The sequence below is a fragment of the Mustela nigripes genome, chromosome 6 (genome assembly GCF_022355385.1).
Source record: "Mustela nigripes isolate SB6536 chromosome 6, MUSNIG.SB6536, whole genome shotgun sequence".
NCBI lineage: Eukaryota > Metazoa > Chordata > Mammalia > Carnivora > Mustelidae > Mustela > Mustela nigripes.
Genome location: NC_081562.1, coordinates 8,163,067 through 8,184,503, shown reverse-complemented (window position 1 = coordinate 8,184,503; position 21,437 = coordinate 8,163,067). Strand labels below are relative to the sequence as shown.

The following is a 21,437-nucleotide window of genomic DNA, read 5'->3' as shown; positions in this document are numbered from 1 at the left end:
TGGGTTAAGCCTCTGCCTTTGGCTCAGGTCATGATCTCAGGGTCCTGGGATCGAGCCCCACATTGGGCTCCTTCCTCAGTGGGAAGCATGCTTCCCCCCCGACCCCCGCCTGCCTCTCTCCCTACTTGTGATCTCTTTCTCTGTCAAATAAATAAAATCTTTAAAAACAAAACAAAACAAAAAACAAAAAAAAAAACCTGTGGTGTGTGGCCGAACAAAGTATCCTGTGGCCCTGCCAGCTTCTGCTCTCAGCTTGCTAGTCCCGTCTGCCCTGGGATGTTGCATTATTGACGAGCTCGCCCACTGCAAGTGGGCCAGATGCAGCGTCTGCCCTTCATCTGTGGGCTCGTCCCCATGACCCTGTTGCTCACCTTGAGGAACTAAAAAGAATCAAACCAGGAAGAAAGACCGTCCTCGGTCATAAGGGAGATTGTCTTTGATCTATGATATTTTTAAAATCTAAGAATAACAAAAAAGCGTGCTTCCAGGAGCTCTGATCATGTCAGTGTATGATAGCAAATTTTCAGAGCAGCGAAGAAAATGAGGAATAACCATGGTACTTAATGTGTTCAACTCTGATTTCTAAATTCTAGAGCAACATTTGTGCCTCTTAGGCCTTTTTATTCCCAATAACTGTTTCACAGCCCCACCCATTTATCTAGCAGATGCTAAAAGGGCAAGAGACAAATTTTCTCCCCCAGGACAATTGAATCTATGAGCAAGTGATATTCCTCAAACATGTCAATAACTGGTGGGAATATTTTTTTAGTCAGGTTTTTACCGGGTCCTGTCTGAGTCTCTCTCTCAGTCCTCCACTGAAAACAAGTTAAAACTGATAACGGGTTTTTTAAAAAGGAACAAAAGGGCCCACGAGCACTCGAGGGCGGGTTCCCCAGCAGCCTGAGCCAGTGAGATCCCTTGTGGGCTACACCCAGCACCTAAGGGACAAGAGTGGAGCTGGTAACTCCTTGTCGTGAGGGAGACTTTGGTTCTTGAAATATTCACTTCTTCTGTGCTCTTTTTCAGGGAGCCTTCCAGATAAAAAATTTGACGTGGACAAACGAGCGATGAATCTCGGGGATTTTAATGATATCATGAGGAAGGATCGATCTGGGTTCCGTCCACCTAATTCCAAAGACATGGGAACCACAGATAGTGGGCCTTATTTCGAGAAGGTGAGTTAGATCCTTGGTTTCACACAGTAATTCATGTGAACCACTTGGGTTCCCATTTGTTCTTTTGATAATCAGTTCCAGGAGGAAGCATAGAATTACTGAGTTAATTAATGAGCAAAACGCAAACATCACCTGCATTTAAGTGGTGACATAAAAGCAGTCGATGTCGACAGGTGATTAGGCAGAAGCTAGAACCATCTGTCTTTAGTGTGTGAAGAAGGTCTGAGTCTTTAGAAATTTTATGAAGTTCGGAGGGGGGTGGGAAATGAATGGTCTGACTTTTTACAGTACGGGAAATGCACATTCGAAACATGTAGAAGAAATTTGAGAGACAAATTTATTCTGAATTCTTTTCTCTGCTGCTGTACAATGAGAAATTAAATTTGGGATCTTGTGCAAACAGTCCATATCTCCTAAGGCCTTGCCTTCCAGCCTCAGAACTTTCTCTTTTGTTATTTCTAAGAGAGTTCCTTTGTTCTTTCTCCATGTCCCTAGTGACCTGTTTTTAGTTACAATGGTAAACTGTCCAAATTCTCAACTACCTTATTTAAAGAAGTTGTTTATACCTGTTTATTTTGATTTTTATCATTCCTAATGGAGGAAGTAATTCCTTGATTGAGAATACTGATTTGCCATGGCCCTGGCTCTGCAGAAAGCAATGAAAACCAGAAGTTTTACACTGATGCCGCTGTTCCAGGCAGCAACAGATTCACAGGAGTATTACTCTGGCTTCTCTTTCAGCAGCCACCTATAGTAATCAGTATTAGAAGCATAAAAGTAAAGAATCTGGCAGTTTTTATCCTAGTGCAATGGACAGAATGTGTTACTGATTTAGAGGATAAGAAAAAAAATCCGTATCAGAGATGACAGATGGTGTCTTTTGGGCCAAGTACAATGACTCTTATCAAATCCAAATTCCATCCTCGTTTATTGCTAATACACTCTAACTCTGTTTGTTCCTAGTGTTTCTCTCTTGTCCCTTCTTGCATTCTGTTGCTTCACTAACCAACACTCATTGTGATTGGCTAACTCCTACTACTTTTCAGCTGACTTTGCCTTTCTCCAATCAAGATGGGTGCCTTGGGGATGAGGCTCCCTGCTCTCCCTTCTCCCCTTCTCCCAGCTACAAGCTGTCTCCCTCTGGTTCCACACTACCCAACGTCAGCCTTGGAGCAATCGGCACAGGGCTCAACCCCCAAAACTTCGCTGCTAGACAAGTAAGGAGGCCTCTCAAATTTACAACTGCTTGGCTGTGGCCTCGCCTTGGCCCTGGTCTGCAGTTCGTTGCATCATTTGTCTGTCTTGGGAAATTTGTTGATTACTGAATGCACAGAATGATACTAAGTATAGGCTTTAGATCTCTTAGCCCGTAGAACCCATCTCTCCTCATACTTTCTCAACATGGATTTTATTTAAATCTGTTTCTTTTGTCTTCTCATTTTTGGTTCCAAGTTAAGCTAAGTTCCTAAGAACTACTTTAGGAAAATGTTAAAGAGGCTATGTAGGTATTTTATGTTATCTGACTTAGCAACAAAAATTTGCCATTTTTAACCTTGGATTGAATGGCAAGTGATATTTTTGAAGTCCTTTCACGTTAGTAAAACTTCTACTTAGAAAATAACAGCAAAACTAGTAAGAGCAAATTGGAATGTTACAACATCTTAAGGGTGTCTTTAAGGGTAAAATACGATAATTACCCCGAGAGAGGTAATCTGATAGGAGAGAATGAAGTTTTGGGAAGACTGGACATTGTTCAGACATGGCGGCCTATTTGCCCTATTTGGGGAGAGACAAGCACCAAGAGTGAGACTGGCAGGGTAGGCCCCTGGGGCCCCCTCCCCTCCATGAGCCTGACACAGTGCCACAGGCCTCTGTCACCCCACAGCAGGTCCAGGGTAGTTCTCAGGGAGAAAACCAGGAATTTGGAGACCATTCTGTGACAGTGACTCCAGTGATGATATTTTCCTAGCCACAGTTCTATGGCCACTTCCTGTCACTGTGACTCTCACCTCAGGATGTCATGGAAGGACATTTAATTTTTAATTGTATCCATTCTGACTTTAATTTTTAATTGTATCCATACTGACTTTCACATACATGTGAAAGGATGTTACAGATCACCTTTCACACCATAGTCCTTGGTTGCACACAGGTCTTTCATACACTTTAATTATTGCTGTAGCACATTTTAAATATGGATCATATGATATCCTTGTGTTCAGTTGGTTATTTCTGGTTTGGGAGTTATGGGTAATTTCTTGTTTTCTTTTTTTATATTTCTTGTGTTTTTCTTAATGCTTCCACAGAGACCATAGACCTATTTTGCTTATATAAACAAACAAGAAATAATTATATCAGTGGTTTGGGGCAGCTCTCTTTTTGGAGTGAAATATAGAAAATATAAAATAGTCCTAATACTCTTGATAAATGATGATTACAAACATGCCTACAGGATCGTGCATTTATCAAGAGCCATTAGTATATAATTTTTATTTTATTTTATTATTATTTTTTATTATTTTATTTATTTATTTAATAGAGAGAGAGAGGGATCACAAGTAGGCCGAGAGGCACGCAGAGAAGGTGAGGGTAAGCAGGCTCCCTGCAGAGCAGAGAGCCCGATGCGGGGCTCTATCCCAGGACCCTGAGAGCATGACCTGAGCTGAAGGCAGAGGCCCAACACACTGAGCCACCCAGGCGCCCCTGTAATTTTTAATATAATAGACTAGCCAAAGTAGCTGGCACTGGGCTCGAAGAAAAGGTCATTCCTCTTTGGGTTGTTTTTTTTTTTTTTTTAATCCTAAAAATGGAATACTGCAAAGTTCATTGTGAATCCGGTGGGTACGTGTGTCATGGTTCTTTTATACCATTTTCATGCAGCCTTAATATAGTTCATAATTCATAATTAAAAATTAAAATGGAAGATTTTTATTTTCAAATCACAGATTACAGTCAGCTTGGTAACTTGGTTTATAATTTATATGCCTTTTTGTGTTAAACACTACATTTGAGGCAGCGATCACCATTAAATACTAGGACTCAGGTCAGCATAAAAGCCTTGTATTCAGCAGTGAAGCTCTAGAAATAACCAGATAAACTGCCGTGAACATACATATAAGCATTGGATGACCATTTTCCTAATTTCTAAATACAGTCTTAAAAAACTATGTATGATTGCCACTAGCCATGTTATCCCAAGCCAAGAAAATATGGAGCCTGTGGCAGTGCCAAAGCTCCATATTTAAAAAGAAGGAAGGTGTTTTGGATAGACTGCTATTGACTCATCTGTACTATGATCCGAATCAGATGTATCTCAGGGCTTGATACGGCTTTAGAGACACTTGATAAAGCAGACTTAAAACCTCTGGGCGGTGGGGCGGGGGTGGCATCTGTCCACTGGGAATGTGCAAATAGGGCCTGATGTTACAAAAACGAAAAAAGGCAAATGCTTTCTAATATTTCTTACCAAAAGAGGGGTTGGAATTTAAAGCAGTCTTGGACTTTTTAAAACATGGATTCTGACAAGGACTTCAGCTACCAGAAATCCTACCATCTGAGGACCCAACCATGAATAATTCACATCTGATAACAAGGTCATTACTTTTATAGTAAAATGTGAGAATGATCTTAGCAGAATTTTCTCAGTGAAACAGGTGTTTCCCATGTTCTTGAGAATGATCAGTAGGTAAGCTGCCAGCTACCACGATCTTAGAAAAATCAGAGCCAAACCATGTCACCTTAGAGTGACAGTTTGGTTAGTAAGGCAGGGGAAGTGGCGACATTACAGCTTGTAGAATTAAAGGTCTTTTCATGTTTAAACAGTCTTTGGGGAGATTGGAAATTCAGGATGGATCTCTGATTTTCTTTTGTGAGATGTACACAGATTTTGATTGCCTTTTCTACTTTATGTTCATAGCCATTTTTATTTTCAGTGCCTTTAAGTTCATTAATTTCCTGGTAGCAGTCCCTTAATCTGTCTTGAATCATTAAGCCATTGAAATATCTTTAGTGTTCTAGAACTTAGTGGTGCTGTTACAAAATTCTTCCTTAAAATTACCTTAATCCCCACTGTGCCAAGGAGAAGATGGTGACTTCAGTTCAGAATATACATACTTGTATTAGCAGTGGAAGGGCTGTCTTCAGCAAAGATACTCAGTGGGATGTTGTCAAGTGTATGGAATTGGTAGGTCGTGACATTTGCATCCTATAGACTGGCCCTTTATTGATTTCTGGGAGTACAGAGAGGGAAGTTTTAAGCTGGTGGTGGACAGACAGAATGGAAAATTAATGTGACCTGCTCATGGGGTCCGTCCAAGAGTGTTTAATGTGTTTTCAGAACATAGAGGTGGGCTTAGTTAATTTGAATGTGAAACAAGGAAGAAGGTTCGGGGAAGTCTTCCTTTGTGAGGATGACCTCTGAGCTGGGCCTCAAAGAGGCCAAGTGAAGATGGTGTAGAAGCTTTCCTCAGACAGAGAGAACAGTGTCAAGTTCTTCGCTGAAGGGCTTTTTCTCAGCTTGAAACAAGTCAGAACAGAAGGGCCATCTTATAAACCAGTCTTGTGTAGCTCTTTGATTGGAATAGTCTAGAAGTACTCCAGTGAGTTGATCCTCCAGAAATCAGGGAATTAAGCTTATTTTTAACCAGACTAATGTTCATACATTGGAATGAGAGGTTACAGGTGAGTAATGTTTTTTTTTGGTGTCCCAGTAATGGTTTTTCACTTTTTCCCTTTTCTGCTTTTCTTTTTCTTTTTCTTTTTTTTTAAAAACCTCCCTCTTGATTTAGATTTTCTCATCTAGCAAAGAAGGGATCAAGCAGACCCAAGACAGGGAAAGGTGTTCAGATCTCAAGTTGGGTTCTCATGGGGCTGTACTACAATTTGGTGGCTCTGATTCTATTCTATAGTTGGTACTATTCAGATGGCTGCATTGTACTCAGGTGCCTTTTCAAGATGGAGCTCAGATTATTGGACTTGAAAATAAATTTGGTAAACTAAATCTTAAGAAAGAAAAAAGAGAGCAGTTGAAATAAACACTGTAGTGCCTATACCTTTCAATTAAAAAAAAATTGTGCATTTTTTTTTAACATTTGACCAAATTTAACCCTTCTGGTTGTAGAGTGCATCCGACTGCAGGGGTGGTGGTGCTGTGTGCATGATTTGATTTGAATAATTTCCCCAAACATTCTAAGACCAGGAAATTTTTAGTTAGAAAATTCTGTGATTCCATGGAACACAGGCTATGATTCTTCTGAGGGATAGAAAACCAGAACTGTTTCTTTTTTGCATTTTCTTACATTAACAAAAGCCTTACTGTTGCTGTTCGTTTACAGGGTGGCAATCATGGTTTGTTTGGAAATAGCACAGCACAATCGAGAGGTATGCACACACCAGTGCAGCCACTAAGTTCTTCTCCTAATCTCCGGGCGCAAGTGCCTCCCCAGTTTATTTCCCCCCAGGTAAGCAATTTCGTGTTTCCAGGTTCAGTAGTAAAGCCTATCCAGGTGGTTATCTGTCACCAACAGGCAGGTTTTATGGGCATAAAAGGAATAATAGTTACCTAAATGTCTAAAATGTAAAAAATCCAGATCAAGATTTGGGAAAACAAAACAAAACAAAACCAAACCAAGCACATGCAGGGGGAGGGGCAGGAGAACCAGGCTCCGCACTGAGTAGGGAGCCTGACTTGGGTCTGGATCCCAGGACCTGCCTGAGCCAAAGGCAGACGCTTAGCTTACGGAACTACCCAGATCAAGCCCCCAAATCAAGATTTTTAGAAAAAATGTCAAACTCAGTTCTTTTTTTTTTTTTTTTTTAAAGATTTTATCTATTTATCAGAGAGAGAGAGCACAGGCAGACAGAATGGCAGGCAGAGGCAGAGGGAGAAGCAGGCTCCCTGCTGAGCAAGGAGCCCGATGTGGGACTCGATCCCAGGACGCTGGGATCATGACCTGAGCCGAAGGCAGCTGCTTAACCGACTGAGCCACCCAGGCGTCCCTCAAACTCAGTTCTTTAATGTATCATACATACAAAGATGTTTTTGCATGAAAACCATTCTGATTATATTCCTTTTAGGTGTCTCTATATTTTTCTAGTGCTGCATTTGTTATTTTCTTTGCGCGTAAATAAAACTACTTTGTAAATCCCAATGCATCAACACTCTGAAGTCGGTTGCCCTTGAGGATCCACCAGCACATAAGCAGGAGAATAACCAGGCTCTGGGTTACTCTAAGAAGTTTTGAGGAGATAGATGTTGAAGTACTAACTAGGAGCTCTGGAAGGGGGATTGGGAAAAAATGAAATGGCAGAGACTTACTCTTGGAGCATCTCTGTGTTGTGGGGTATATAGTCTTTGGGGAAACCTTTTTTTTTTTTTTTTAAGATTTTATTTATTTGACAGAGATCACAAGTAGACAGAGAGAGGAAGGGAAACAGGCTCCCCACTCAGCATAGAGCCCGATGCAGGGTCCGATCCCAGGACCCTGAGATCATGACCCAAGCCGAAGGCAGAGGCTTTAACCCACTGAGCCACCCAGGTGCCCCTGGGGAAACCTTTTAGGTCCGTTTCTTAGTAGGAGATGTACTGTGAGTTGTTGGCAAGGTATGGGGAGAGATTTGGGCCACAAACTGTCCCTCATACCTCTTTGTGAGAAAATAGGTCTGAGGAGCAGTATAAAAGCTATGAGTCTCCTTAGAATGTCACTTCAGTGAACTAAGATAAAGAGCTCTGAATCTGTCCCATCCTCTAGAAGGGGGTGGGACACTTACTAGGTCCAACCATCAGGTTATGAAGGGTCAGGTTTTGTTGCTGTTTTGTTTTTGAGATATCTTGTAAAACTTAGACTTAAAATATTTATTTGAAACCATATCCTATAGATTTCAGATTCTGTGTTTGACATTAGGTCTGTAACTATCTTAGCAGGAGAGGAAATGTTCATCATGTCACCCTCCCGTCTCCATGGTCCTGTGCCAGGGGTCTGGGAGTCCTCTTGGTGTCCCTCCTTCCTTGCCCCTGTCTCTAAGTCCTGGTCATCCTCCAGGCCTCAGGTAGCCGTCTGTCCTCTAGACAGAGCTGCTCCCAACTTTCCCAGTGCTCCACGGTCACTGTGTCTTCCTAACTCCCAGCGTGTCTGGTGTCAGGCAACAGTCCTGTGGTTATCAGATGTCTGCGGTGTGCCCAGTGGTGGTATTGGCCTTGCACAGATGAAGAAATTGCCGTCTCCTGTCATACCCTCCTGGAGTTGGTGGGGGTGATGGCAGAACAGTCAGCAAATAGGCACCACGATCAATGTTACATAGAAATGTTCAGCGCAATTTGGGATTTGGGTGAGGCCTCACACTAGGAGTGGCATTTAAGCTGGGTCTTGAGGCGTGAGTCCGATTTTGCTGAGCACCACCAGGGTAAAGGTGCCTTCTAAGCAGCAGGAACGGCTTGGACGAGGAGTAGTCATATCTGGAAGAACATGGTGTGTTTGGGAAAATGCAATCGATTTGAATATTAGGTTGAGGCAGTTCCATGGTATAATGAGGAGCACTCTGGACTCCGAATAGTTAGGTTGAGCTTGTTGACGCACATGGAAGTGGTCTGCTGTGGAAGAGGGAAAAACAAGTCAGGAAGTTCGGCACTGGTTTCAGAAAAGCTTTGTTTGCTAAGGAGTTTGGACTTTGTCCCTTGGAACCGTTATCTGGGTTGCTACTTAAAAATACAGTTCCCAGGTCTCCCCCAATCTACTGAGACAGAATCTTGGGAGGCAGAGCCTAGTCACCCCCTGGTGATTTTTATCTGCACCCTAAAGTTTAGCTGCTGTTGCCATAGATACTGCAGCATTGGGCAAGATTTTTCAGCTGAGTGGCAATGCAGGGAAACTTAACGTTTTAGAAAATAACATTGACGGAGATGGAGAGGACATGTTTGAATGGCAGACATACTAGAGCGAAGGACTCCACGTAAGGTGGTAGCAGCAAGATGGTGTGAAGAGCGAGCGAACGAGCGAGATGGTGTGATTAAGATGGTGTGAAGGTCACAGATGACCTTCATGCTGTGGAATGTCTTGGTCTCTTCTCCAGTCTCCTTATTGGCGTATCAGACGCATCTGACATAGAGGATCGCGCCCTCCCTTCGGAAACCTTTCATTCATCTGGCTTTGGGACACCTTGTACAGTGGTTCTCCACGTGCCTTGCCTTGTCCATCTCCTTTGCAAGTTCCTCCTTACCTCCGCAACATGAAACATCAGAGAGCCCCAGTCTGAGTCCTCCACCCTCTTCTCACCACCTGCAGCCACTGCTGGGTGATTTTGCCCCGTGGGTGACTCTTAAATACTCTTAAAGACTGTCTTCAGGGGCGTCTGGGTGGCTCAGTGGGTTAGGGCCTCTGCCTTCAGCTCAGGTCATGATCTCAGGGTGCTGGGATCGAGCCCCATGTCGGGCTGTCCACTCCGCAGGGAGCCTGCTTCCTCTTCTCTCTCTCTCTACCTGCCTCTCTGCCTACTTGTGATCTCTGTCTGTCAAATAAATAAATAAAATCTTAAAAAAAAAAAAAAAAAGACTGTCTTCAGCCCAGATCTCTCTTCTCAATTCCATGGACCTCTGGGCATCTCTGTTAGGAGGCCTTACAGGCACTTCAGGTCAGCGTGTCCAAAACAGAACATGTAATTCCATCCCAGACTCCCTTCTTTTTTTTTTTTTTTTAAAGAAATATTTGTCTTTTTCTTAGTTTTGTTTTTTGTTTTTTTTAAGATTTATTTATTTGAGAGACAAAGATCACAAGCAGGCAGAGAGTCAGGCAAGGGCCGGGGGGAAGCAGGCTCCCGCTGAGCCCAATGCGGGGCTCAATCCCAGGACCCTGGGACCATGACCTGAGTTGAAGGCAGAGGCTTTAACCCACTGAGCCACCCAGGTGCCCCCCCATACTCCCTTCTAAGACATCCTCTCCCTCCAGGTCTGTGGCTCTCCCATCCTCCAGGTGCTCAGGCCACAGCTCTCGGAGCTGGTGCAGAGTCCCCTGAGCTCACATTCAGTCCACCAACAAATCCCCCTTCAGAGCTCTGTCCCAAATCTGTTTCCTACCACCTCTGCTAACAGGACCCATGGCAGGTGACCACTGTTTCCCTCCCAGAAGTGGCCTCCTGATTGGTCCCGCCTTGCCTGCCTCCACCCAGCATTCTGGTAATCCTCAAAAACTACACGGTTCAGGGTGGCCCTCCACCACCTGAATCCTTGAAATGTGACCAACGGGTGGAAGAACTGAAATTTTAATTGATTTACACTTAAATAGCCACACCTGCTCGGTGGCTGCTGAATGAACATTCTAGATGGATCACGGGAAGTTAAGGGTAAATCATGTTACCACTTTATCCTCTCCCGGCTCCCTCTCTCCCTGAGAGTACAAAGCCAGCTCTTTACTGTGGGTTTCAGCGCTCATGGTCACCTCCCCACCCCGGACACCTGCCACTCTCCCTCCCCATTAGCTCTGGCCTGTCTAGTCAATGTGCCCTAGGGCACCAGGTGTGTTCTGGAATGCTGTTCTCCCAGATTGCCACAGGGCTCCATCCATACTTCCTTCAGATCTCTGCTGCCGAGGCGCCTTCCCAGAGAGGCTCTCCCAGGCTGGTCTGTGGAGCATACAGCCCACCACGGTCACTCTCCCCAACCGCAGGCGTGTGCCGAGCTTCACAGTGGCCGAGTCTGTATCTGCCTTTGTTCACTGCTGATCCTGAAATCCACGACTGCGCAGGGCATGTATTTTGAGTAAATACATGTCGAGTCATGGGAAGATGCATTTCAGAATGATTAGGAAGTGGAATTGTTCGGGAAAGCACAGTTCACTTAGTCTGAGAGACCTAAGGCTGCCAGTCTCTGTATGACCTATGATCTGCTCTGTGTAGAGAAGTATTTGTGTTCTCATTTTCGAGATTTATTCATTTAGCAAAATGTGGTTAACATTTATTTGATGCATAAATGGGGGCAGAATCTTAAACTGTAGAAACCTCAGGTTTTTTTCCTCACATTTCCATATCTTAAAAAACAAAGCAGTTGGGTAGCTATTTAGCTATTTATTTATTTATTTAAAGACCGTATAATAACCACACTGAAAGTTTGGATAACGGAAAAAAAAATTCTTCCAGGAACCCCCGATCCAGCTGCAGTGACAGGGATTATTTTTACAAAATCCCCTATTCATACCGTTCATATACTGGCATGGTTTCACATAATGACATTTGTGGTCACTGTATCCTGCGGTTTCTGTTAACTTTGGGTCATACCTGGTATTTTCCCTGTTACAACATAGTCTTCTATCGATCATTTGTAACGAAGAAGGCATAATGTTCCATCGGGTAGATTTACTTTTATTTCCTGAAACATTCTCATCCCTATTATTGGATATTAAATTGTTTCTAATTTTTCACTGTTAAAAATAATGCAATAGAGAAACCCTTATCCGTAGATCTCTTTTTAAAAATATCTTATTTGTTTATTTATTTGTTTGAGAGGGAGAGAAAGCATGCATAGGAACAGGGGGAAGGAATAGAGGGAAAGGGAGAAGCAGACATTCTGCTGAGCAGGGAGCCCAGTGGAACTCGATCCCGGGACCCCAAGGTCATGACCTGAGCCAAAGGCAGATGTTCAACCAAATGAGCCACCCAGGTGTCCCATCCATGGATCTTTTATGCAGCCGTATACATCAATCTGTGCCCATGTTATTTCCACCTTCAGTTGCCCAGAATGAAATGTATGGGTCAAAAGACATGAACACTGAAATTTTTTAATGTATAATATCAAATTTTACATCCATTTTAACTGCCTTATCAGGGCAGTCCATGTGTAATGTGAACCTGGAAAGGAGACATTGAAATTCACCTTTATTTGCTGCAGGTGTTCCAGGTCTTGGGTTTCTACCTTGTCTCTTTCCTCCTGTTACTCAAATATTCTGAAAGTAACATATTCTACCAGGCTCTTGTCTTGCTTTAAATTGCTGTCATTTTGCACCTGCAGTGCTTCGGTAAATGCCATATTGACTCCAACTAGATCTTCCCTTTCTCCAGCCCAGCTGGAGATTGAAGGGCTTTTAAGCCAGAATAATTAAATCCCTGCTACGGGAATGTGCAAACCTGCACTTTAATTACTCTGCATCCCAGGCATGAACAGCCATTTGCCAGGAGCCTAGTGGTGCTTCTCTCTGGTCCTTTTGTATTCATCGGGGAAGGGCAGTGTTTAGTCTGGGGAAGGGAAAAGTTGGGCAAAGCTAGACAGGAAGTCCTTGAAGGTAACCTTTCTAGTCTTTATGACTGTCAGTTTATGGCACATTGAAGTTGCTGGCCTCCAAATTAAATTTAAAGAATAAAACACCTTGGGGTGCCTGGTGGGTTAAGGCCTCTGCCTTCGGCTCAGATCCGACCTGAGACCAGGACAGGATGGTCTCAGGGTCCTGGGATCGAGCCCTGCATTGGGCTCTTTGCCCAGCAGGGAGCCTGCTTCCCTCTCTCTCTCTCTCTCTCTGTCTGCCTCTCTGCCTGTTTGTGATCTGTCAAATAAATAAATAAAATCTTAAAAAAAAAAAAAAGAATAAAACACCTTGTGTTAGCATTTTTTTACAGTTCTTTTCGTATCTGTCTATCTTTAAACAGTATAGTTTGACTTTGACTTTTTTTTGCGTTTTATGTAACAAAAACATGCAGTATGTAGCCTTCTATGACTTCTTTCACTTGACAGTGCTTCTGAGATTTCCCCATGTTGATCTGGGCAGTTTGGTTCATGTAGTCTCTGTTACATGAATATATCATCGGTTATTTATCTCTTCCACTACCAGTAGACATTTGGGTCGTTTCCAGATTTCTGCTATTACGAGCAGTGCTGCTATGAATATTCCTGTATTTGTCTCCCAGGACGAATTTGTTTCCTAGGGTACTGCTGGATCACACGCATGTTTTACTTTGAATGGTGGTTTCTTTAGCTAATTTCAAGGGATAGGAATATTGGAGGTGGGTGGGAAGCATGGGCTCTTGGCAAACCATGGCATACATTCTCAAGACTGAAGAGAAATGGGTTGATCGGCAGACTAGCTCATTTGTTCAGTAGAGCTTTTAAAACTGAACGGAGAAGTGGGAAGAAAGGAAGGTTCTGACAATGGCTGCTTCTTTGAGAGGTTGGCAGATTGGAAAACAGAATAAGCAGAATAGATTTCCCATGAATCATAGAGTCCTTTCCCTTCGAAAAGGAAATGAGAAACAATGCTGATGGCCTGGGAGCAGCACTGTCCCATAGAAATAGAACACAAATCACATAATGTAACATAAGGTTTTTGGTATCCACATTTAATAAGATAAAAAGAAACAGATAAAATTCCATTTAATTATATATATATATATATATATTCTTTCTTTTATAAGATTTTTTTTTTAATTTATTTATTTGACAGAGATCACAAGTAGGCAGAGAGGCAGGCAGAGAGAGGGAGAGGAAGCAGGCTCCCTGCTGAGGACCGAGCCCAACACAGGGCTCGATCCCAGGACCCCAGGATCATGACCTGAGCCGAAGGCAGAGGCCTTAACCCACTGAGCCATCCAGGCTCCTCAACATATATATATATTCTTTAACCCAGTATAGCTACATTACCATTTCAACCTGCAATCAGTGCTTAAAGGTTATTATTGAAATTTTTACTTTTTTTTCCTTTTTTTTAAATATTAAGCCCGTCGTGCTGGCCGTAAAATCAGTGTGGAGGCACAGTGCACAGGAGTGGATGCACACGCTGAGCTCACAATTGCTAGGCCTCCAGCTATTAACACAGAAAATCCAACAAGCATTCCCATTGGTTGGCAAACCTCAGCATCTCTTAGAGAGTAGAGAGGAAACACCTGGGAGAACTGTTACTTTAACCCAAAATACATCCCAAAATGACAGCATTGATAGGCTGAGTGAAAGTGGCTGAGATCTTGGAAGAAAACGAGTTGGTGAGCCCGGACAGGAACCATGACTTCAGATATTTCTAGACTAGAAAGTATGAAAGGAAAGGTGGGCAGGTATTCTTGAAACTGGTAGAGACGGGGACTCAGAAGTACCAATTTAACTCGTTATGCTAAAGAAAGACCCAGTGGAAAGACCCAGTGGGTCTCTGGTGAGAGCTTTCTGATGACTCAGATTTGATTTGATTTTATCTTATTTTTTTAAGATTTTTATCTATTTATTTGACACAGAGAGAGAGATCACAGGTAGGCAGAGAGAGAAGAGGAAGCAGACTCCCCGCCGAACCGAGAGCCCGATGCGGGGCTTGATCCCAGGACCCTGAGATCATGACCTGAGCCAAAGACAGAGGCCTAACCCTCTGAGCCACCCAGGCGCCCCTGACTCAGATTTTAAAGGGGTATTTTCAAAAGATGGAAAGTAAGGGTAGCAAGCAGGGATGAATATGTATAAGAGTGTGTTGGGGAATTGCAACATAAACAGAATTGCAAAACAGCAGGCATATTGAAAGAGCTTTCAGCGTTCAGTTTGGTGCGGTTCTGGTGACTGGGAAAAGAATCCCTGCTTTGGACTACTTGTATTTGTATTAAATGATTAAATAGAAATTAAGTTAAATTAAGTGAAAATAAAGTTTTTACCGCTTTTGTCTTCTCCATTAAGAACAAAGATGTTCGACCAAAAGGGTTAAGACAAATTAAATCCTACAACAGAGAAAGAATTTGTGAAAAGAATTGCTGAGCCCTTCTGTGATCTTGGAGGAAGTCTGGGGATCTTCAAGGGGAGTTTAATAATGACAACTCCTCTTTCTTGCACAAATCCTGAATTTTTAAGACAAGATGAAGGCATGTGGGGCCAAAATACCCCCTTTACCACTGGGAAAGCTGATCTTGGAGTATGTGAGCTTCCTAATCCTGAATTACAAACTTAGACAGCAGTAACTGGAAGAGGGCCACCTTCCCTGTAGGTTTACTGCCACCAAGAAAGGGCAGGATGCCTGGAGTGTGATGAGAAGGTGAGTCCCCTTCCCCAACAAGGAAGTGAGGAGAATGGGGATTTTTTTAAATAATTTTTGAAACAGTAAGGGAAGTGACTTAGACTGATGAACTTGGTGCCAATTCTAGGCAAGATTCTAGACTAGATATCAAAAATATAGCTTTTTGAGCATCTGTGATAGGAAATCAAGAATCATAAATTTACTAATAAGTCTTAACTGATTTTCTTTATTAATCGGTTAAAAAAATCACAGATTATAAGAATGATAGAGTTGTTGTCAAAATCCTTATTTTGACAAGCCATTTGACAAGCTGTCTCTTTGTTTTAGATAAGATGTATAAATGTAAGTTAAGTGCTGAAACAGTTGTGTGGATTAGTAAATGATTGACTATTCCCAGCCCGATCACTTTCAGTTGGAAAGAAGTTTTTACGACATGCTGATAGGTTATCTTAAGCTCTATCACGTTCCAGATTCCCACCAACAACCAGATAGGGAAACGCAAACTGGGAATAAGTGAAATAATAGGTTAGAAAAGAATTCGGTGGAGTGACTGTTAATAAGTTAAAATATCATATTCACGGGGTACCTGGCTGGCTTACTACGTGAAGCGTGCCAACTCTTGATCTCAGGGTTATGAGTTCCAGCCCCACACTGACTGTAGAGATTACATTAAAAAAAATTTTTAGGCAACTGAGTGGCTCAGTCAGTTAACTGTCTGCCTTTGGCTCAGGTCATGATCCCAGAGTCCTGGGATTGAGCCCCACATGGGGCTCCCTGATGAGCAGGGAGCCTGCTTCTCCCTCTCCCTCTGTTGCTCCCCCTGCTTGTGCTCTCTCACTCTCTCTCTCTGTCAAATAAATAAAATCTTTTTTTTTTTTTTTTTTTAATTTAAATCTGGTGCGCCTGGATGGCTAGGTCATGATCTTAGGGTTGTGAGATCAAGCCCCACGTCAGCCCCTGCACTAGGTGTGGAGCCTGCTTACGATTCTCTCTGTGGGATGTTTGGTGGCTCAGTTGGTTAAGAGTCTGCCTTTAGCTCAGGTCATGATTCCAGGGTCCTAGAGTTGAGCCCCACATTGAGCTCCTTGCTCAGCGGGGAGCCTGCTTCTCCCTCTGCCTCTTCTTCCCCTGCTTGTGCTTTCTCTCTCTTTATCTGTCTCAATATCTGACAAATAAATAAATAAAATCATTTAAAAAAATTCTCTCCCTCTCCTCCTTGCACTCACTCACAAACAAAAACAAAAACTCTTCCTAAAAAACCCAGGTGTGCCTGGGTGGCTCAGTGGGTTAAAGCCTCTGCCTTCAGCTAAGTTCATGATCGCAGGACCCTGGGATCGAGCCCCACATCGGGCTCTCTGCTTTGCGGGGACCCTACTTCCTCCTCTCTCTCTCTCTCTCTGTCTGTCAAATAAAAAAGAAAATTAAGTCTTAAAAAAATAAAATACCTATTTAATAGGTATTTATCAAGCATCTACTATATGCCATGTACATAAAGATAAGATCCTAAGTTCAAAAACATAAATTAGTACAATTCAACCTGCTTAAATATTACATAGGAAAGCAAAACCTAAAAATATTACAGATTTTAATTGACAGTAAGTTTAGTGTGTGATTGGGAGTTAGGGTGCAATCATCATAGAAACGGAGATCTCAGGCCTTGTTAAATAGAAGTCTGGCTTTTAACCCAAGGGTTAGTGATGGCCAGGTCTACTTAGTACTCGACTGCTCTAGAAAATGACTCTCTCTGTCTTGGGCTGTGCATTGAGAAATTGGATGAGATACGCATGAAAGAATTCCTCGTGTTTGGTCTGAAGATGAGACACAGAGAGCTATAATCGTCTCCCGACATTTGGAGAGCCGTCCCTGTGGAAGGATACAAGCATTTATGAAGTGCAGTTCTAAGCCTTTGATGTGGATTAACTCATAACATCCTCAATCACCAGAGTTAATATTATTATTCTAATTTTGGAGATAAGGAAAATGAGGCTCAGAGGGCTAACAGTCACACACGTTAGCAATGGGAGCCCGTGCAGTTGGCCTGCAGCCCCAACAGGTGACCAGTGTGTCGCCCCCCACCACAGAAGGTTCATTTTGTTCTCTGTGGCACCAGCTGATTCAGTAGGTTCGGAGAACGAAAGTGCAGGTAACTCACTCCAGCTCCGTGCAAACGTCTTAGACCAGCAGTCTGAAGGTGCAAGGGAGTCTTCTCTCTGTCCCTGAAGGTTCTGCAGCCCAGCCTAGCTCACTCCTGAAGACCATGGAGAAGGAGCAGGTTGAGTCATCTGACCGGTTAGGCTCCTCCACTCTGCCTCTCTGTGCCTCCCAGTGTTTGGTGTGAGAAGTCATGAACTGAAACTCCAGTGTCTCCCACCTACAGGCTAATGTATATTCCTTATGTGTATAACAGAAATACTTTTAGGCATTTATTTATTACTTTTGTGAAGTTTGATATACTTTGTTTCCGTTTCCAGTAACAATTTCTCAGGTAAAAGTCGTATTGTCATTAAAACTTTTTGTCTTGCCGAAGTCTTCCTGATTGTAAGTTCATAAATTTTATTGTAGAAAAATTGAAAAACCTAAATAGAGAATTTAAAAGCTCTTTTTCTTTAAAAAAAAAAAAAATTTATCTTGGGCTGACTGGGTGGCTTAGTCGGTTAAGCATCTGCCTTCTGCTCAGGTCATGATCCTGGGATCCTGGGGTCAAGCCCTGCATTGGGCTCCCTGCTACTCCCTCTGCTTGTGCTCTGTGTCTGTCAGATGAATAAATAAAATCTCCTTAAAGAATTTAAAAGCAGGGGTGCCTGGGTGGCTCAGTGAGTTAAAGCCTCTGCCTTCGGCTCAGGTCATGATCCCAGGATTCTGGGATCGAGCCCCACATTGGGCTCTCTGCTCAGCAGGGAGCCTGCTTCCCCCCCCCTCTCTCTCGCCTGCCTCTCTGCTTACTTCTGATCTCTGTCTGTCAAATAAATAAATAAAATATTTTTTAAAAATTTTAAAACAAAATAAAAAGATTTTATCTTTAGGTAATCTCTACCCCCAATGTGGGGCTTGAACTTAGAACCCCCAAGATCAGGAGTTGCACACTCCATCGACTGAGCCAGCCAGTTTCCCCTAAAATTAGCTCTTAACTATCTCACCACTCAGAGATAACCGTTGTTAACACTTTAGTGTATTTCTCCTGATCATTTAATATTTTCCACAAATACTTGTCAAGGAAACCATGGGTACTTGTTTTAGACCTATTAAGACCTTCTTACAGGAAAAAAGTTTTATTGTGGCAAGTTCTAAAAAAATTCATCTTTTTTTTTCTTGTCAGGTTTCTGCCTCAATGCTCAAGCAGTTTCCCAACAGTGGCCTGAACCCAGGTCTTTTCAATGTGGGGCCCCAGTTGTCTCCTCAACAAATTGCCATGCTGAGCCAGCTTCCACAGATTCCCCAGTTTCAGTTGGTGAGTAGCAGGTTTTCCTCCTATAGCTTAAAAAAAAAAAAAAGGCTATGTGCTTCCCCCCCCCGCTTAACTTTGATTTGCTTGGTTTTATGCATGTTTAAGGGTCATATGAGCTCAGCTAGAGGTAGATGTGCCCAGTAGACCAGGAACTGGGTGGTCCTTCCCTCCTAGATGCTTGATTCAGCCACTGTGCTTTGGTGCACAGCTCCCTAGGGTGTCTCAGTAAGTCAAGCTCAGGAAACTTTGCTCCTCTCTCCCCTCCCCTGTTTTGTAGGCATGTCAGCTTCTCCTGCAGCAGCAGCAGCAGCAGCAGTTGCTACAGAACCAGAGGAAGCTTTCTCAAGCCGTGCGCCAGCAGCAAGAGCAGCAGGTACACGGGGTTGGCAGGGTCCCTCTAGTGCTCTGTGTGAGCACTGCAGCTCGGGCCCCTGAGAGCCCAGCACCAGCCGCCTGCAGTCTCTGCTGGGAGGGTCAGGGTGCTGGCTTCTCATGTGTCCGTTTTCGCTCCGGTTCCCCCTCGCTCTGGCCTCCTGGCCTCCAGCTGGCTCGGATGGTGAGTGCGCTCCAGCAGCAGCAGCAGCAGCAGCAGCAGCAGAGACAACCTGGCATGAAGCACTCGCCCTCTCATCCCGTTGGGCCCAAGCCACATCTGGACAACATGGTACCCAACGCTCTGAATGTGGGGCTCCCAGACCTTCAAACCAAAGGGCCAATACCTGGATATGGTTCTGGTAAGTGGTCAGTAGTGCAGATCACTTTTAACAAAATCCGCCAGTCACGCGCTGAGCCTCTGGTGGAGCTTGGTCCTCCTTAACCGCTGTTTGCGCATCAGCCACAGGAGAGAGAGAAGGATTCTCACCCTGGCCTTCCAGCCGATAGTCGAGAGTTCTGATGGCGTCTGAAAGCTGACCACACGATGAGTAAATCTCAGAGCTGTACTTCCGACTTCTCTGGGTCCAAGGGAGTCTTTTACTATTTTCAAATGACAACCTGCTCTTCTGCCATCAGGAATTTTTTTTTTTTTGTAAGATTTTATTTATTTATTTGACAGAGAGAGAGCACAAGTAAGCAGAGGGGCAGACAGAGGGATAGAGAACCAGGCTCTCTGCTGAGCAGGGAGCCCGATGCAGGGCTCGATCCCAGGACCCTGGGATCATGACCTGAGCTGAAGGCAGAGGCTTAACCCACTGAGCCACCCAGGGGCCCCTGCCACCGGGAATTTTTGAAAGCCAGTTGAAACGTTTGTTCGCGCTGTGAGTGCCACACGCATCTGAAGTTATAATCTGTTAGAATATGTACAGGCTGAGGTGTTTAGCTCTACTGATAAAAGTTCCTTCTTGTGGAGAAATGGAAAACGAAAATGAAGCTCGGGAGACAAACTGATAGAATTCTTCTGATATTAGTATTTCATCTGATTTAAATAGAATTAGCTCAAGTAAGGTTATACCTTTGACATTCATCAAGAATTTGTTGGCAGGCAAACGGTAGCTTTTTCAGAACCGGGGAACGTGTGGTAAGCAGAATCCAGTCCGTGAGGCAACAGTGACTTAAAAATAAAATGTAAAAATTAAAAAGGTACCACACACTACAGTGGGTTTTTTCCTCAAAGTGATAAGATTCAGGTTTTATTTTGGTAAGGAAAACACTGTTCTGTGCAAACTCAAAAAATAAGAGTCGGGGAGACCTGAAACCCTTGGCTCCTAGGAAACAAAGCAACTCTGGACACATAGCCCTGCTCTCTGCTCTACTTCTGTGGGGTGCACACTGCCTGCTGGGTGTCCACGTGTGGAGAAGAGCAGGGACTTCCAAGGATGCTTTGATCCTGATCCTGGATAGTTTTAAGGGAATTAATTTCCAATCCACCAATGGCATTGTTTCTTTAAAATGGTCTGATTGAGAACTGACTTAAATTCAAAATAACCTTTCTTCCACTTGACGTAAAAGAAGAGCAAACTCTCCACCAGCTCCTGTCTTACTAAGGCCTGCCCATCTTGGGTGTAGAAATCCAGGGTGCTAAGCAAGGGGGAAGCCTCCCATGATGACTAAGGAAGGTGTCATTAACTCTGTGTTTCCAGGCTTCACCTTCCCTTTTTTTTTTTTTTTTAAAGATTTTATTTATTTATTTGACAGAGAGAGATCACAAGTAGAGAGGCAGACAGAGAGAAAGGAGGAAACAGGCTCTCCGCTGAGCAGAGAGCCTGATGCCAGCCTTGATCCCAGGATGCTGGGATCATGACCTGAACCAAAGGCAGAGGCTTAACCTACTGAGCCACCCAGGCACCTCAAGGCTTCACCTTCTTACAACATTTTCTGTTAAGAATGAAATGAAATAAGAACCTGGGTATTTTGGTATGTGTCCAGTTCTTGTGAATTTAGATGCCGTATATGATAATAAAGCAAGGTAGCTTTGCTTACTGCATCCCCTTTTGGCAAAGAGTATGTGGTTCCCAGAGTAGGGTCTAGTCGTACAAAGCAAAGTGGACATCTGGAAGTCCTGGGCAGCTTTTCCACATGTTGAAATGCACAGTTCTTTTGAGCTCATCAGTCTCATGCCCTAGGGCCATGTCTTAGGTGCTAAGAAAAGTATCTTCCAACAACTTGAGCAACATAGGTTAGTGACACAGATACTCTTAAGTACACATTTTTTCACAATTTATCAGATAAAACCTGTGAATGGACTTCTTATGTGCTTTTATTTAGGCTTTTTTTTCCCTATGGCTGAAGGATCAGAGTTTTATATACATACAAACATATTACATTTACTGAAGAAAAGGCATTTTTTTAATCATACTTTTGTTTCAAAATAACTTAAATTTAACTATGCATTATAATCCAAATTAAGTAAGGAGAAAAACATAC

General features: G+C 43.2%; 1 protein-coding gene across 7 annotated transcripts in view; it reads left to right on the top strand.

Moving 5' to 3' along the window:
• The window catches only part of TNRC6B (trinucleotide repeat containing adaptor 6B), a 246,345-nt gene that overhangs the window by 208,313 nt on the left and 16,595 nt on the right, over nucleotides 1–21,437 (top strand). For 5 of the 7 annotated variants that reach the window (XM_059401954.1, XM_059401952.1, XM_059401956.1 and 2 more), the window contains 6 exons: nucleotides 1,027–1,175; nucleotides 2,222–2,392; nucleotides 6,509–6,634; nucleotides 18,447–18,578; nucleotides 18,853–18,948; nucleotides 19,120–19,309. In XM_059401954.1, the coding sequence (XP_059257937.1) occupies nucleotides 1,027–1,175; nucleotides 2,222–2,392; nucleotides 6,509–6,634; nucleotides 18,447–18,578; nucleotides 18,853–18,948; nucleotides 19,120–19,309 (864 nt within the window). The remainder of the gene's footprint in view (nucleotides 1–1,026; nucleotides 1,176–2,221; nucleotides 2,393–6,508; nucleotides 6,635–18,446; nucleotides 18,579–18,852; nucleotides 18,949–19,119; nucleotides 19,310–21,437) is intronic. The other 2 variants (XM_059401957.1, XM_059401958.1) reach the window with 1 other exon arrangement.